Here is a 17,512-nt window from a genome sequence, read left to right on the forward strand (position 1 = left end):
GTATGCCTGGTCCTTTTGTTCGAAGCATCGTCTGTTCCCACTCGCACTGCCGACTGGTTGTCGCAGTGCAAATGACCTACAAAATCTTCCCGGAGCACGTCTTTCAGTAAGTGGCGAATCCACAGCGTGTGCCTTGTCGCCGCGCCTAGCGCCATGTATTCCGCATGGCAAGTCGACGCAGCGACCGTCGTCTGTCGCCGAGCAACCCACAGGACTGGACAACCTAAAAACAGAATCAGAACACCATATGAAGACCTCGCAAATTCACCGCCCCATGAGGCGTCGCAGAAAGTCCTAAGAGCCCTTGGTTCCTTGTCAGGGAATAAACAAAGTCGCTGATCAGTACTACCTGCAATGTAATTGATCAGATGATGCACACCCTTCCAGTGTAGCACGCTTGGTTTGGCAGAGAAACGCGCTAAATAGTTGACGGAAAATGCAATGTCTGGCCTGGTACCTACTGCCAGATAGCTCATAATCCCCAATAAGTGCAGGTATTTGGTCGAAGTCGAGGGATCACCATCCTCAGTCAAAGCATTGAAATTGGGCGGTAACGGTGTCTTTGCCACTTGAACGCCATCCCACTCTTCATCCAGTAACGTCTTGATGAGTTTAGGTTGGGAGAGAATGAAACCCTCCGTAGTCCGTTGTATGCTGAGACCTACAATCGAATCTAATTGAGCTGACCACTTAATTTTCAGTACATCTTTAAGATCTAGTTCCAATTTTTTAAGAAGATGAACACTGGAAGCCGTGACAATACCGTCATCGACGTGAAGCCATATCACACCCTTCTCAGTCGCATGGCGCAGGACATACAGACTGTTGTCATACTGCGATGGTGAATATCCCAATTTGTCGAGGATTCCGCGCAGATGCAACCACCAACATCTGGCTGCCTGCCTTGTCCCGTAGAGTGCCTTCTTTAGTAAGAAAGCGTGTCCTGCGGGCAGATCCACTCCTTCCGGTGGCTTCACCCACACCTCCTCATCTATGGGAGAATTGAGGTAAGCAGCTACAAAGTCAAAACTGTGCACTGGCCAGTTGAGACTCGCAGCAATCGTTAGCAGCAGTCGCATGGAGACAAAAGTAGCCGTGGGAGCGAAAGTCTCATTGAAGTCTTTCCCGGCTATCTGTTTAAATCCTTTAGCTACATAACGCGCTTTGTACCGCCTCGTCGTCCCATCGTCCCCTGATTTCTTCGCAAATACCCATCTCCCATCTAGTGGTTTTACTCCTTCTGGCATCCGGCGTGACACCCAAACATCCATTTGGAGCAGATTAGATAGCTCTTCAGTAATAGCATTGGCCCAAGATACTTTGTCCGGTGACTTCATTGCCTGTCTATATGTTTTAGGAATATCTACCCCATAAAAACTGCAGGATTGCAGGACAGCATCAACTAGCAGTTCCTGGTTATCGAACTCCACTTCATTGACGAAGTTACCTAACTCGATTTGTCGGGCTATGAACTCTAAAGACATCTTGTTTTCTGGAGATGAAGGATTTGCCGGTGCAGACACCGGGACTTTCGGAAGAGTCACCCTTGGAACACTATCGACAAAGCGAACCATGGCCGAGGAAACAAATTTGTTTGTATCCGGTAGATAGAACAGCCAACCCTTGCTGCTTTCGAGGTGAGCCACTACGTAGGCTTCATAAGCTCGATCATCCAGTTTATTCCGCTTTTCTACCGGTATGTGAACAAAAGCCTTAGAGCCAAAAATCCTGAAGGTGTTGAAATTTGGAGCCCTGTCAAACATAGCTTTAAAAGGTGTTTTCCCTTTACTCGCTTTGTTCGGGACACGGTTCAAAATATGGTTCGCCCAAAGAAAAGCATAGCTCCAAAATGTCTTTGGTAGCTGACTGTCACTCAACACCGTGCGTCCCATGTCGGCTACTGTCCTATTAAAACGTTCTACTACTCCGTTCTGGTAGTGATGGTACGGTAAAGATCTTTCTGCTATGATTCCCTTGTCTGACAGGAAGGTATTGAACGCTTTGTTGGCAAACTCGCCACCGTTATCGCTCCGCAGTATTTTCACAACATCTCCAGTCTGCTTTTCTAGTTTACGGATAATGTCCATAAGTACTAGGTTAGCGTTGGATTTCGTCTTCAGACTTTTCACATAAGAATAACCCGTGGCTACATCTCTGAGGGTCAAGAGATACTTTGCCCCATCAACCGCTTCTACTGGGAAAGGCCCCATCAAGTCGGTACACAGTATCTCAAGGCGAGCCGGAGCTCTCATAGTGCTGGTTAAAGGATTGAGGCTTGTGCTTTTAGTGATAGCACAAATCGGGCAGTGGATCTTCCCTGGTGGCAGATCTGATGGTAGTCCAAATCCTAGGCGTTGTTTGATGAGAGATTTAATTTTTCTCAGGCTGACATGCCCGAAAATGCGATGCCAAAAAAGTAGAACTTTCTCAGACTCGGTGAGCGATTCAGGCTTCCACGATGATGGATAAATCCGTTCAAAAGGTGTAATGAACGGGTCGTTGGGTGAAGACGCTAGGAATTCACCACTATTGGGCTTAGAGAGAACTGAGACTTCATTTGATATACCAGCAGGAACAGAAGAGACAGCACTAGATTTGTCCAAGGAAACGGACTCAGGCAGGATTGGCCCGGTAGAAACAGGAGTAGAAGAGACACAGGGAAGGGGAACATGAGTCATCGAGGCAGAAGGTAAGACCGGAAAGGAAGGCACCTTTGTGTTTCGGACCAACGGGAAAGGTATGCACCAGCGGTTCTTGGCGCGTTCGAACTCGCAACAGAAAACCAAACGACCACACTTGTCATATATCTCAAAAGCATCTGAGGACATGTTGAACTGAAAGGTCCAGTCAGCTTTCCGGAGGGCCGCTAAGGAGATAAGGGTAGAACTTGCACGCTCACAATACAAAACCCCTTTTACGGGTATGATTGTCCCTCCTGGCCCTCGGAATAGCAGGTCTCCGACGCCAGATATGAAGGCCCCGGAGCCTGAAGTAGCTACATTCAAAGCAATATGGCGCTTGAGTACTCGGAAGTTATGAAGCAGGTCCTTGTTGCCTGTAAGGTTGTGGGTTGCTCCCGAGTCAAGAATGGCAGGAGTGCTTACGTCTAATTCGGCTGTCATAGCCCCAAAATCAGCTTCCGCGATCCCATCTGGAAGTCCTTCGACAGACGCCTCCTTCGCAGTTGCCCCACCCCCTTTCTGGTTGTCGAACTTCTGGCGGTTGTATTGTTGGTTCGGTCTCTGAGACTGGCCAGTGTGGGGGCGATAAGAGTCGGCGGGGCGATATGTTGAGGTTGGAGGCGCTTGGAAGGGGGGCTGATGTTGATTTGTCGCGGGGGGGTAGGGCATCGCTTGTTGAGGAAAGTATGTCATTGGACCATACTGGGGTCGGCTTTGGAATTGTTGGAAGGTCGAGCCGAACTGTCCCTGTTGGAACGGAAAACCTGCGGGAGGATAAACCGCACCGATCATTGGCATGAACGGGGTTTGCGGCGCAAGAGCGCGAGTCGGGGCGGCTGGTCGATAGGACAGAGCTCCTGGTCCACGTTGCCGTCGATTGACTGGTGTGGAACGAGATCGAGTAGGGCATTCTCTCAAATAGTGAGACGCATCACCACAGCTCCAGCAGCGATTCGCTGTGACACTGTAAAAACGCAAAGCTTCGGCCCAATCGACTTCAGGGATGTCGGCCAGGAAAGCTTCTTGATCAAACGGTGGAAGATTGGCGCTCGACTGAAGAAGAGCCGGGGAATGAGAGATTGTGGAGCTTTGGCGTCCCGGTGTCCGAGTATGATCGTCCTGCAGTTTGCAGGCCAACAAAATCTGAACCATCTTGTCAAACGTGGGGATGGTGTTTTCCGGCGTCTTCTGGAGTTCAAGTTCGACTCGGCGATCGAAATCGAGCCCGAGTGGAGTGTCCCTGCTGATGCTTGCTTGGAGTATGAAACCCATAAAAATATCAGCTGTGAGATTAACTTTGAGGTTGCGCCACTCGGTTGCCAGGTCTTTCAGCTTGGATGCCACCCCGACGGACGTCGGATTCTCACTGTTCTTGAATTCGATAAACCGGTAGAAGACGTCCAATTGAGCCGCTCTACTGATGGTCTTGAATTTTTTAAACATCAGTTCATACATATCGAAACTGCTTGCAGCGTCGTGGACATCGGATTTGAGACTGTCGTGTATCATCGCCAAGAAGATAGCTCTGCCTATTTTCTCAAGGACCGAGTTCGAGTTCCGCTGAACAAAGAAATCCTTGTTGTTGAGGTGGATTCCTCCTTTTTCGCCTAGTTCTCGGTGCCAGACCTCGAAGTTCGATCCGTCCGGTGCAAGGATGATATCGTCCGGAATCTTCGAAGTAGCCGAAAGAATGGCTTGTCCAACAATTTTGGACTCTTCCAGCTGGGCCTTGGCTTCGGCCAGGTCAGCCGCTCGTTTCGCCGCTGTAAGATGGGGTGGTGGATCCATTGTCGGCGGACGGATGATCGATGTGGGAGGGGAGTTTGGGATGATCGGTTGGGTCGGAGGATGAGGCGATTCGGGGGAACTTTGTCGTGGAGAAGTTTGTCGGAAAGAAGCGGGAGGAGGATGATGGGGGGAAGGTGGAGAAGGTGGGACTGTGATGTTGGGAGGTGAGATGTCTTCGGATGAGAGTAGATGAGGTGATGCGAGGGAGGGAGGAGGGGGAGCAGGAGGGGAGGGAGGCGGGGGAAAAAGTGGAGCACGGAAGGTTGATCTAGGAAGGGGAGCGAAATGTCGTTCGGTGAAAACCGGTTCCGCGGGGTTCGATTCGAGTGTCGGCAGTTGAGGTAGTTCAGGATAGTATCGATTCCTGGGTGTTGCCGGTCTTGCTTGTTGCCAGCCGCCCGGAATCCGCCGATTGATCGCAGCTGTTTCGTTGCCCGGGGAGTTGTTGGCGTCAGCAATATCTCCAGGAGGTCCAAAAATTCGGGCGAGGGCGTGTGGTGTGTTCTGAATGGATGCAGTGACTGCGTCGATCAAAGCTTGTCCGTCGAGTTCTTGAATCGATTGGTTGGACCAGGTCGATGAGTTAGATGATCGTCGTCCAGTTCTTGAGTGATTGCCGAGTTGATTGGGTCCAGACATAAACCGAGGAGGAGATACCGGGATTCGGGTGATCAATGGAGAGACAGACAACCGGTGATTACTTACCGACTATTTGAGTTCCAAAAATTTTTTTTTACGAGAGGAGTAGAGAGACTTCCACAGCAAACCACGTCGAGCCTTTACTCCTGCCAAGGAGTAAAATTTCACAGTTTTGGCGTACTGCTTCGCTACGACCACGCTTGTGCTTCTAGAGACTCAGGGATAGATAGTGGGGAAACGGAAGAAACTCAGATAATCGATAAACAACCACCGACTGTCGCCAAACCGGCGATCGAGAGATTGAAGATGAAAATGTTGAAGACCGAGACCCGGGACGATTACACCCTGCTCTGGGATACCCGTAGAAGTAAGCGAAAAGGATAGATAGTCGATGAAAATATTTGGTCGATCACACTCTATGCTGAGTTACCAAGATAGCGATACGCAGATGAAGGAAAAAAAATGAGTAACGCAGGCTCATAACCTGAAGTGACTGAAACGATGAATATCTTAAATCAGAGAGAGGAACAAGCTCTGCAGCTTGTTCCTGAGTCCAAAACATGGTCTCGAGGGCGGGCGAGTGTCACTACATGTAACCTAACAGGTTAGGTTACAACAAGATTGAGATCACTGTCTTGAGCCTAACTTAGCTAATTCCCTCCTTGGGGGAGCGAAGCGACCTCTGAAGGAGGGACTTACACGCTATGTCGACCCCGCGGCAGTAGAGAATTGGGCATTTTGGTGGGGACTTTTTTAAAACCAATCTCCCACATGAGTTTCTGAACCTTTTTTTTTCTAATTTACATTTCTGGGATGGCTTAAGCTGTCCCCTTCTTTCTACTATTTTTTCTCATCCTCAACTCCTCTGGTTGAGCTGCAATCATAGTTGTAACATTATCAATTTCAGATTCTGTACAATGCAAAATGTGGAATGCACGATGAAGTGAACACTTGTCAGTCACAAAAAAGGAATTCATGGGGCACCCAAGGCTCCAAAAAATTTGTAAAATATGTACAAAGAAACTCCATGATGTTGTGCACATTTTGCTCCCCCAAAGTTTTATTGCCTGGTGACAAATGGCGCGTCCAGAGAGGATTGAAAAAGATCATTTTTCTAATTCTCTACTTCCACGGGGTCGACATAGTGCATAAGTCCCTCCTTCGGAGGGTCCCTGCGGGACGGTGTCCCCCCTCCAACAGAGGGACTTAGTTAAGTTAGGTCTTGAGCAGCAGTTGGTCGTGAAGCCCGCTGCGGCTGGCTTTGGCTGCTTTGGCCTGGGGGACGGCGTTTTCCAGCACTGGAAAATCAAGTAGAAGACCCCGTTGGGGCTGATGCCCGCCTGGGCATGCTCCGCGTGCGTTCTTGAGCATTCTTGACTGCGTGTTTGAGTTCCGAGCTTGTTCCCGCTTCGGCTCCTGTTTGGAGAGTATTGCTACTCGTGGTCAACGAGACTGCTGAGCGGGGCCAGTACTCAGTGGGGGTGATGAGTGTCAAGACTCAGGGCCTGACCCAGTCCAGAGGAAGCGCAAGGAGCGTAGCCCTAACCCCGCAAGGGGGAGCGGTGTACGACTCAAAAGTGTTCCTGAGAACCTTTTGCTGAATGGAGAAGGGGATGATGGAGGTGCAAACTCTGCCCTTCTATACTATCAGATAACAAGACCCACCAAGGTAAGCTTGGCAAGTTTTAATGAAGTGATAGGGTTGGTTGGTTCAAGATGAGCTTGTTGATGACACTGAATAATTTGTTGTTTATTGTTAATGTAAGGGTTGTTATGTATGTAGGTTGTTAAGTATATATAAGGCTGTAACTGTAAATGTTGGGGTGACTGTGATTGGTGAGTAATGAACTGAGGAGCTGACAACTGGGGAGGAGAGAGCTCCTTATATAGACAAAAGTGGAGCCCCAGAGGGCTTGTGGGTTAGGGTTTCAACTAATCTAGACAACAGTGTGAGGGATTTTAGCTGGTGGGAGTAGATACAAATGATGTCATACTGTGTCAGGGGTACATAAATGATGTCATAAGAATGCAGTAGGGCCGCATGAAGGCTGCGTAAAGTGACAGTAGACTGCATGAGTTGACAGGTGGATGCAGGGGGTGCATAAATGAATTCTGAGGCTGCAGAGTCAGTGTGTGATGACATCATAATATGGAAATAGAAGAGTACTTGATAATATGTAATGACTGTAGTCTGATGGGGAGATGTATGTTTGTATCCGGTGATGTGTATAAGCATAATACTGTGATCCTTGACTTGAGGCTGGTGACTGGGTATGTTGAACGTGTGATGGGTGTCCAGTGTCCAAAGAAGTGTAGGTTCCAATCCAGCGGGGTTCAGGTGATGCTTCCAGTGGTGACTAGGGGTAAAATTGGCCGTAGAATCCATTTATGAGGTCTGTTTGATGTTATCTTGTATTGTGAGTAAATATCTGTATGAGAAAAAACTTTTGATTTTTCACTTTTCCGTCTACCACATCCTCCCCCAACTTATTGTCTGTCCCCAGACAATTCCACTGGAAAAGTGCCGTATCTCGAATTTTGGGAGCTTGAGGCTTGAGTTTTGACTGGGTGACATGAAGAATCCTTGGGCATTTGGCCGTTGGACGTCTTCTGGGTACTGTGTCAGAGAGGCTGGGTGGGGTGAATTTTGGTCAAAAATTCAACTTTTGTCGTTTTTCTGACTTTTATTGAAGAGAAATTTTTGAGGTGTCTGGGAGTTGAAGTGCCACGCGCAGTCCGCAGTCCGCAGTCCGCAGTTGCGCAGCTGCGCAATGGTGCTGCTTGTGCTATGGTGGCGGCCGCGGCTGCTTCTCCAGCGCTTTAGGGTACGCGCTGTCAAGGCCGCGGGCCTCGGGTGTCGAGTAGTGATCGGGGACTCGTACCCGCCTTTGGTGGTTGACTGATCGGGCTTTGGGCCCGGGTACTTAGTGTTGGTCGTACCCGCCCAGCAGCTATCCCAGCCCCGCATCCGGGTCTCGAGTGTGTATGTGTGTCGGTTGTACCCCCTTCGGGGGTATGGCTTATTCAGGAGCTCAAGGGCATATGGGTTTGGGGTTCAAGAACCATACTCAGCTTCGCCGGCCTTCCGATTCCCTCCGATACGTCACCGCCGCCAATGGTCCACCGCCGGTGCCGTCAAGGTCTCGCCCCATCCAAACCTACAGCTATACTGAACCCTGCTGGTGAGCAGGGTTCATTATTGAAGTGAGTGCGTTTGTGTTCTTCCTCAACAGCTGAGTGGCCGCTACGTTGGCTGATGCAGCTGTCAGATTTATTACCCGCACCACTCGTACCACCAAATCTGACAGGTCTTCGGGGATTCTGATTGGGCTGCCTTCGCCGGCAAGGTTGGTTTTCAGCCGGCGATCTCATAGCGGCCGGCCCTAAGACGGTAAGACTAATCGGCCGCTTTTTCCCCGTTTCCTCCAGCAACCTGCTTCTTAAGACCGGGCCGTGGGTTCATGTACGTATGGTTCCGGAGAGGGAGATGGCCCTGCACGCCGTCAGGCTTGACTCTATCTGGGGTTACTATTCGGTCGAGTCGGACAATGCCACTTTTAGTTACAAACGGTTTGTGGCCTCCGTTCAGAGCCCGCGTATGGGGCAAAAGGACTACGGGCCTTTAAGTCCCTATGAGTCCTCACAGGATCCGAGGTGAGTATAAAAAAGGTTCCCCCCCCTCCTCCAACCTCATCATCCACCCCACTCCTCCCCAGTACTGAGTTCTAGACTTATCCTTTCCGTCTACTATCATGTCCAACAGACCCCACTATCGTACCTACTTTTCCCCGTCCCCTTACCCGTTACGAGCTTGCGGGGCTTCTGCTAGCGCTTCAGCTCGAGTGTGTTTTGTTCTGTTTGTTATACTTAGTAGTTTGTCTTCGGCATTGCTGACCCCCCGTTGGTCGTTTTGTTCCTAGCCGGGTTCCTCTGTACACAACCCTATCCTTATCATGGACGGGCCTATGTACAGAGGCGGGGTGATTCGTCCTTCTTGGTTCCAATGGTCCCGCCAGCGTTTGGAAGCGTTCAACCGCCCCAACCAACCTCGAACCCAAGTCAATCGCTCAGCTGATGGCCCGGCTTCTCCGGATCATCGGCCTTTTGTCGTTGCCAGATCGGCGATGGCCCAAGTGGCTTCGGTGAGTTGTATATCCGGACCGCTGTAAACTATCCGGTCCAAAACTGACTCCATTCTTCGGTTACTACAGATTATCGCGTCCAGTGATCGTCCGGATTCCCCGACCAAACTCCGGACCCCGTCGCCCTCCCCGTCGCGGGTTCCCCCCGGGTTGGTGGGCCTCCACCCCCGCTTTCAGGGTGCGGATGCAGCCAGTCCCGGCCAAGCGTCTCCAGTATACCAACCGCGCCTCCCGGGTGAGAGATCGCATCCCAACTCGCCCGTTTATCGACCCGCTTCCGACGAAGCCAACAATCCAGTGAGTCAATCTTTCTCTTCCCTTTTTCCCATACGAGTTCCTGACTCCCAATCTTCGCCACACAGTTCTTAGTATCCAACCGAGTTGTCATAGGCGACAAGTGGCTGGTACCAGCTGCTCCTCGCCCTAGCAACCTCACTTCGCCGGCTACCAGCTGTCGAAACTCGGTCGCAGATTCGTCCGAGTACGGGTCTCATTCCTCAGCCGAGTACGGGGATTGTTTCCAGGGTTCGGGTGCGTCAGGCTCATCCCACTCCGGGGAAGCTACTGCCGAGACCGATCGCGCCGATGATGGGATGGACCTCCTTATTGAGTGGTTGGGTGGTGTACATCCTTCTCCTTACTCTATCACCTATTTCTTACCCGGCCGCTCATTTCTTTCTGCGCTTCCTGAACAGGTCCCTCCACCCCCTGAGTGGGATGATACGTGGACCACCTTACCCGACTGGCTTAACCAGCCCGCGCCTACTGGTAACGAGCCCAACGGTCATCAACCCATTGAGGTTGATGCCGTTGATCCTGAAGGTGGTGCCGATGCCAACGGCGTTGATGATGCCGATGGTGATGCCGATGGTGAGGCCAATGCCGACGGCGTCACCGAGACTGATCTGGCGGACGACGTCAGCATGAGTAGCGTTTCTCGTGCTTCCACCCCCTCCATCATTGGTCAACCCCCGATCGAGGATTTCCCCTTCTTAAGCGACCTCCAAGTCCAAGCTCTCCTGGAGCCCCATTGTCCCTTAGCTATTGAGCATCGTGCTCGTTTCGCAATCGACTCCGAGGCCTATACTAGGCTCTATCACACTTTTGCTTGAGCCTTCGTACCCTACTGCCAGCAGATTCCCAACGAGGTCGTCAACGGTCGAATCCAGCGAGTTCACATTTTCCAGGTCGTATCTGAAGAATTTCGATCTACCATGCGTCAAGCTGGCTACAATGACTAGTTCCTTCGTGAGTTTCCTCCTCTTTTTACACCTGCTTACACCCACAATACTGATCCTCTGGTTTGTTTCTTCCTAGTTTTCTTTTTTTTTGTTGTTACTGATCTTTTGTCCAGAGTACCCGGGGTAAAACATGTTTTTCTCAAAAAAAATCAATAGATAATCCTAAAAAGAAACTCAAAAAAATTGTAAAACCCCCAGAACCCTAAAATTTAAGATGATTAGTTATTTTTTTATTTTATTTTTGTCTTTTGTTCTTTTCATTCTTGAAATTAATCTGCATCCCAGACCCCCCTCCCCCAACTTAAACAGGTTGTCCCCAACCTTCCCTGTAAGCATACCACTGAGAGAGAAAGAGAGAGAAAAAAGATAAGAGAAATGGAGAAGAAGGAACAGTATAGAAACTGTGTGAGGTTTTTTTTTTTTTATTTTTTATTAATGACTTTATGTTGAGTTTTTTTTTTTTTTTTTTTTTTTTGTGGTTTGAAAAGCTGGTCCTGATATCCACTGAACTGACAATTGAAATCATTTAAAGAGTGACTTTGTCAGGAGCAGGCCTTCTTTCCTTCCCCAACTTAAACAACAACCCTGGTAGGTGTAATCCAGCTCAGTCAGAGCCATCTGATGATCCACCATCCGAACTGTTGCCAGATACTTCCTCCATTTCGTCGTCTGCAGACTCCGGCTGAGATGGATCCTCATCCTCCTGAATGTCTGCTAGTTCACGTCCTTGAGGGTAAAACCGTTTGATATGTGAAGCTGCATAAGCCCTCTTGAGTTCAGTCCCATCCAATTCTTCCAAGATATAGGAACCCTTGGGTAGTTGTTGCTTGATCCGAAAAGGTCCGTTCCATCGATTTGCAAACAATTTTACCCACTGATCCTCCAGGCTTTTGTTGTAGACCAAAACTAGTTCTCCTGGATCTAACGGCTTCCGAAGTCTTGCTGCCATTCGTCGATCCCAGTATCAAACAGATGAATTTCTGACCTTCATCAACTTTTCGTGAGCTATTCCTAGAATTTCTTCTCGACGTTCCAGTTGCATAGTCCTTGCCTCCAAGAGTTGTTCCGTGGTGCTGACTTCAGTCCAATCAATACCCAGATAAGTGTCCATTTCCAAGTCAACCGGGAGAACCGCTTTCTGGCCAAACACCAGCTCGTAAGGTGAATATCCCGTTGTGCGTTTTGTCAAAATTCTGTCAGCAAAGAGTACTGAAGGCAGATATTCCCTCCATTTCCCACCAGATTCGCCACACATCTTGATTAGGGTGTCTTTAATGGGTTGGTGTCCTCTTTCAATCATACCATTGGCTTCAGGATAATAAGGTGTAGGAGGCCTAAATACTGCTCCAATCTTTTCGACTGCTTTGATGAATTCATTCTTGAATTCCGGTCCATTGTCTGCCGTCACCGCTTTGATTACGCCATATCGATAGACCCATTCTTCAAGGAGAAATTTTCCAATAGTTGCGGCTGTCAGTTTCACCAGAGGAGCTGCTTCAACCCATCCAGACAAATCATCCCGTGCTACCAGCAAGTACTTGTACCGTCCAGCTTTGATATGACAGACGTCCAAAGCTACTCGTCCGAATAAGCTGCTCTCTCCTGTGGGGTGCCGTATTTCTCGTGGAACTAATGGGTCCCTCTTTTGACAAGGTTCGCAGCTATGAACCCATAATTTGACTTTTTTCTTCAAACTTGGCCACCAAAATCGGCAGACTAATTGCTGGTATGTTTCCTCAAGTCCCCGGTGACCTAGATCTTTGTGAACCATTTGTAATAACTTGCTCTGGTAGGATATCTTGGAGATCACTAGTTGTGGCATGGGTGAATGTCTTCTCATGAGTCGTCCATTCTGGATAAAATAGTTAACCGATTTTCGTTTAAGTTTCTGAAAATCCTCCAGATCCATAGAACAGGGTCTCTGCAGTGTTTGTAGATAATATTTGAGGTCTGTCCAGAAACCAGAAGCCTCCCACTCCAATAGTTCCATTGAGGCTGAAATTATGTTATACCGTGAGCAGGCTTTGATTAGGGGTTCTTCCTTGTCAAAGTCTTCTGTATCATTGTAGAATTCTTCCTCTTCATCGCTTATTGGGCGTCTGGACAAGGCGTCTGGCATTGTGAACGTTTTCCCTGGCTTATGCACCATTTCGAACAAAAAAAGTTGGATGAATGCTACCCATCTTGTCATGGGGGCATTGGGAAGTGAAGGCGAGTTGATCATCTGAATTAAAGACTGTGCGTCCACTTGGAGTTCGAAATGTTGACCCCATAAGAGCGTTTGTAATTTCTTCAGGATTCGTGCCACCCCACAGAGTTCTAGTTTAGGCTGTGAATATTTTGACTCAACCGGCGAAAACACAATCGATTCGTATAATACTGGTTGATTTAATCCGGTCTCAAGCTCCTGTTGTGAAAGTACTGCACCGGCCGCAATGAAACTGGAGTCCACTGCTAAAACAATAAGCCCTGCGTCTTTCGAATAATCAAGGTTCTTCAGGGTGATATCTTCTCCAATTATCTCTTTCAGCTGATTGAAGGCATTGTCACAGCTTTTGTCCCAGAGCCATTCTACGTCCTTTCGTGTCAGCCTTCGGAGTGGAGCAGCTATTTCGGACAGATTCTTGACAAAAATCCTGACGTAAGTTAAGATTCCCATGAAGCCTCGGAGCTCCGTGACGTTATTGGGAGTTGGCCATGTCGTTATCTTATTCTTCTTCTGATCCAAAACCCTTCGTCCTTCTTTGCAGACCACATGACCCACAATATCCAAGGCAGGTACACAGCATGCAAACTTTTTTCCTGAGATAGTGAGTCCCGCTTCTTCAATCTGGAACAATATTCTTTCCAGTGTTTGAGCGTATTCCCAGATAAAACGTCGGATTCCTGGATTCTCTTCTAGAACTTCATCATTGTATGTGGAACTTGGCCCTTTGATACCGCCATCGTCAATAAATACGCCTACGTGGTCGGGTATTTTATCCTGGAGAATCCACATCATTTGTGCTTGATACACTGCTACTGAATTGGTTGCGCCCTGCGGAAGTCTGGTGAGTTGAAATCTTCCTAGTGGAGTATCAAAGGTGGTGAGAGGTCGCGATTCCGGGGCCAATTCTCTTTCATCATATCCTCCCATAATATCACCCAATCCATAACAGGCTCGCCCGGCAAAGGATTCCACAAACTCTTCTGTTGCAGGCGGTAGTCCTGCGTCTTTGATGGTGACCTTATTCATTTCTTGTAAGTCGTGGACTATCCTTAACTTCCCGTCATGTTTGAGTACGCAAAAAACCGGACTAGAGTAACTTGATGTTGATTGCTCGTAGAGTTTATTCCGTACCCGTTCCCGTACTTGCTCCACGTATTTGTCTTTGATTGCTGCTGGGATTGGAATTGGTTTCTTCTGCCATGGTACATGATCAATTACTGGTATGACATAGGGTAAACCATATGAATGTTTCAAGAGTCCTCTTTCCTCTGGCGTGAAGGCCACAGCTTTCTCTCAAATCACGATTAAATGCTTGAATAATTTTAATTCCTCCTCCCACAGCCATCCGTCGGGTCCAAAGTTTACTACCTTCAAGCGTTCTTCCGTAATCCTAGCGGTAGGCTTAAAGTCCGGTGGATGAGGTGTAAGAGGCGTTTGGTAGGGATCTCGTGATAGCGGTGGTCTTTGAAGAGGTGGATTCAGTGCTTGTGGAATTGGTTGATTGATTGGTCTGATTTTCTTTGCTACAGGTTTATACTTTGTCATGCACCACAAGCTTCCGTCCCTCCAACTCTGACATAACTTGCTTTGAAACAGGGATCCTAAGCCATCAGATAGTAGGGATCCGATAGTTTGTTGTGTGGCTTGTCTGGTTGGTTCTATTCTTGAGGTGTTGATGGAAGGGATTGATTCAAGGATAATAGATTTTTCAGATAATTCAGATTTAGATGGTGAGTTCTTCTTCCGGTTACTAAAGATTTTTAATAGAGTAAGAAAAATGATGAGGATATTCTTTTTGTTTGATAAGAGTTTGAAGAGATATATTTTTGTTTGTTTTGCCGTTTTTCCAAGGTATTTTAAGAAAAAGTATTTGAGCCAGTCTAAGAAACCCGGCGCTTGAGATATAACCCGTTCGACTAGCTGAAGCGAGTTATTCCCTATTTGAACGCCGGTAGTTATAAAAAATGCTGATTTTGTTTCTTCTTAAACATTCGGTGTTCTTCATTATTGCTAGGTTCAGATGTCGGAGCCGATTTCACACTATTGGTACTGAGATCTTTTCGATTATCCCATCCTCGTCCTTGTCCAGTTCGAGCCAATGGTACTGAAATTTGCCAACCCTTGTTTCCTTGAAACGTGAGAGTCTCCCCTGTTTCGTGGTATTCTAAAGTGCAATCGTAATCAAATAGAAAAGGTCGCCCTAAAATACAATCTTGAGCCTTTGGTGATATAAAGAGGTGAGCGGGTCCGGAGAATCGGCCAATCTGTATTGGGCAGTTCTTGACTACGCCGGTAATGTCGCATCTGGCTCCACCAACACCTTGCATGGGTATGTTCACTATCACAGATTCTAGCTCCAAGTCCTCCGCTACTGATCGGGGTATGACGTTGACCATAGAACCGGAATCCACCATAAAGTTGACTTTTTCTCCCCCAACTTGCGCGGTTACGTATCCCAGGGCACAAATGTAGTAGCATGGATCTGAAGGTCCTTCTTCCTCTGGTAAGGTGGTCATTGGTGCAGCTACTTTGGCTGCTTCAGTTGCGATGTAGGTGGTGGAGGTATTCTTGCCTGACAGACGTCCCTGTAATTTTGCTATGATCTGTTCTGTGTATGAAGGCGATATTGTAGTGAGTTGTGCAAACGTTGTGGGAATCTTGACGTTGTCCAAGTCCTGTAGTAGAACTTCCTCTGGTGAGTCTCTCTTCAGGATTGTCGGTACTCGTTCCCGGCTCCAGACTTTCTCAGGCGCCTTTTTCGGAGTTTCTTTCGATGATTTGTCCACTTCTTCTTCATGATCGATATCCATGGCTTCTCTTTCTGGTTCCTGGATCCTAACTTCGCGTCGGCCCTTTTGAGCTTCTGACCTAGTGACAGGATGAGATCTCATGAAGTTTTCCACGCCTAAGGTAGGAGGGCTCCAATGGATGGTTTGTACTGAGGTCTTCATAACCGGGGTGTTACCATTTCCTTGCTGTCGTGATTCCGCCAGATTTTTGATTGCTTCTTGCATCTGTGGGTCCGCTGATGCCCCTGCAACCACCGTTCGTATTGGTCTTGAAGGTACAAATGGTATTTGTTGTCCATCTGGCAGGAAGTAGTCTCTACCGCGACGGCTTACTAATCCCTGATCTTCATCCTTTGCCAATTCCGGGCATCGATATGTTAAGTGACCATCTCGTGAACAATAGAAACAAGATTGATTCTCGTATTGGGGAGTGGTTGGCCGAGGTGTTCCTCGCGAAAATTCCTGTTTGTCTGAGGGACCTTGTCTATTATAGTTTGCGGGTTGATTGCCCCAAAGCTGGTTTTTGAGCGCGGCTAATTCTTGTTGCATGTCCTGGAACTTTTGGTCCACCGTTTTCTCATTTGGGGTTTCTTTTAGCATCTGCTCACGTCGTTTGCCGTCACCTTTCTTCTGATCCAATTCCTTCTGCATCGTGCAGTTTGACTCAGAAAAACTTGAGAAATTGGTATATACGCTATCGTCCACACGAACTTCGGTTTCCGCTGCCGCTATCAAGTCTTCCCATTTCGGTGCCTTATTACTGCCATCCTTAGCTTTTGGAAGTTGATCCTTACTGACTAGAATTTGCTTGACATTCCTTTGGCTTTCTATCGGGAAGGCGCTTAAGAACAGTCCGCCAGCTTCGTCTTTCTTACTGACGTGTTTGTTTTTGACTAGGTACTTAAGGATTGTGGTGAATTTGCCAAGATATTCCTTGTACTCTCGATGGGTTGCAATTCCAGACTTGGATTGTTGTTTGGCTAGTTTTATGAGGTCATCGGTGGTATACATGATGGTATTGTCTAACTCGCCCCAGGTTTTGACCATATCGGCTCGTAGTTTCTTCCAATCGTAATCATCGTATCCGTCCATTTCCTCGAGTTCGCACTTCAGTTCTTCTGTCCAAATAAATCGTAAAATCTGGGCAGCTTTATCGTGATCCGTGGCTCCAAAAGCATTTGCAATCCTCTCGAATCGTAATAAAAACTTCATAAATTGTTTCCCATCGTAGAAAAGTCCTGGGTCCTTGATGATAACTGGTCTAGCTGGAATCGATGGCTGAGGTTGGCGATACATCTGCTGTGGGTAAACCGGGTAAGGCTGTTGGACTGGTATTCCGGCTTGTGTTTGTTGTTGTCTTTGAGGCTGGTACATATTTTCTTGAACATTTTCTGTGTTGTGGATCCCGTACCCCGATGGCTGCTGTTGACGCGGGGTGTTATGACGAGGTGGGATATGTTGGTGTTGTGGAGTCTCTTCGGAGTCTGATAATTCTTCGTCCATATGTTCTCTGAACTGATTTTCTGGTCCTTTTCCTTTATCTTTCCTAGGCGGCGGAGGGGGATTGTGTGGTGTATCGTTTGTCCACAGTAAACCCGTAGTACCGTCTGCAGGCCTGTTTCTAAAAGGGGTGGAGGGAGCAAATCCGCTGTCCAATTCCAATGTACTAAATGGTAAACTCATGTTGATTCTTCTTGATTCCTAGTTTTGTGATGTGACGATCCTCTGCTAACTGTTACTGTGCTCTGAAAAAGAAACAATAATCTCTGGTCTCTGGTTTCTTTACCAGGGCAATTTGGGGGTGTTCTTTCTAAAAAAAAAAAAAAAAAATTACTTATCAATCTGGGAAGTACTGTAGAACAGTCCACTGATTTATCCAGCTACTTAGGGTCTCTTTCCCGTCTTCTCAAAAATAAATCGGTCTGCTCCTCGAGTAGTTCCAAAGGTCTTTTTAACAGTGTCCTAACTTATCCAGCTACTTAGGGTCTTGTCCCGTCTTCTCGAAAATAAGTTGGCCTGCTTC

At 47.9% G+C, this 17,512-nt stretch overlaps 3 protein-coding genes across 3 annotated transcripts; 2 read left to right on the forward strand and 1 right to left on the reverse strand.

The window, feature by feature from the left end:
* Positions 1-8,223: 8,223 nt before the first annotated feature.
* On the forward strand, positions 8,224-8,455 carry PtA15_5A844 (uncharacterized protein; the record flags this gene model as incomplete). The annotated part of the gene is made up of 2 exons (XM_053169648.1): positions 8,224-8,290; positions 8,371-8,455. Coding segments are annotated over 2 exons (152 nt in total), but the record flags the coding sequence as incomplete, so codon positions are not given.
* Positions 8,456-8,595: 140 nt separating this feature from the next.
* Positions 8,596-10,362, forward strand: PtA15_5A845 (uncharacterized protein; the record flags this gene model as incomplete). The annotated part of the gene is made up of 6 exons (XM_053169649.1): positions 8,596-8,762; positions 8,872-8,950; positions 9,029-9,250; positions 9,320-9,547; positions 9,613-9,873; positions 9,946-10,362. The coding sequence occupies 6 exons, from the start codon at positions 8,596-8,598 to the stop codon at positions 10,360-10,362; spliced, it is 1,374 nt and encodes a 457-aa protein (XP_053020825.1).
* A 733-nt stretch (positions 10,363-11,095) lies between these two features.
* Positions 11,096-16,992, reverse strand: PtA15_5A846 (uncharacterized protein; the record flags this gene model as incomplete). The annotated part of the gene is made up of 3 exons (XM_053169650.1): positions 11,096-11,433; positions 11,521-11,961; positions 14,910-16,992. The coding sequence occupies 3 exons, from the start codon at positions 16,990-16,992 to the stop codon at positions 11,096-11,098; spliced, it is 2,862 nt and encodes a 953-aa protein (XP_053020826.1).
* Between the last annotated feature and the right edge of the window lie 520 nt (positions 16,993-17,512).

The sequence above is a fragment of the Puccinia triticina genome, chromosome 5A (genome assembly GCF_026914185.1).
Source record: "Puccinia triticina chromosome 5A, complete sequence".
Taxonomy (NCBI): domain Eukaryota; kingdom Fungi; phylum Basidiomycota; class Pucciniomycetes; order Pucciniales; family Pucciniaceae; genus Puccinia; species Puccinia triticina.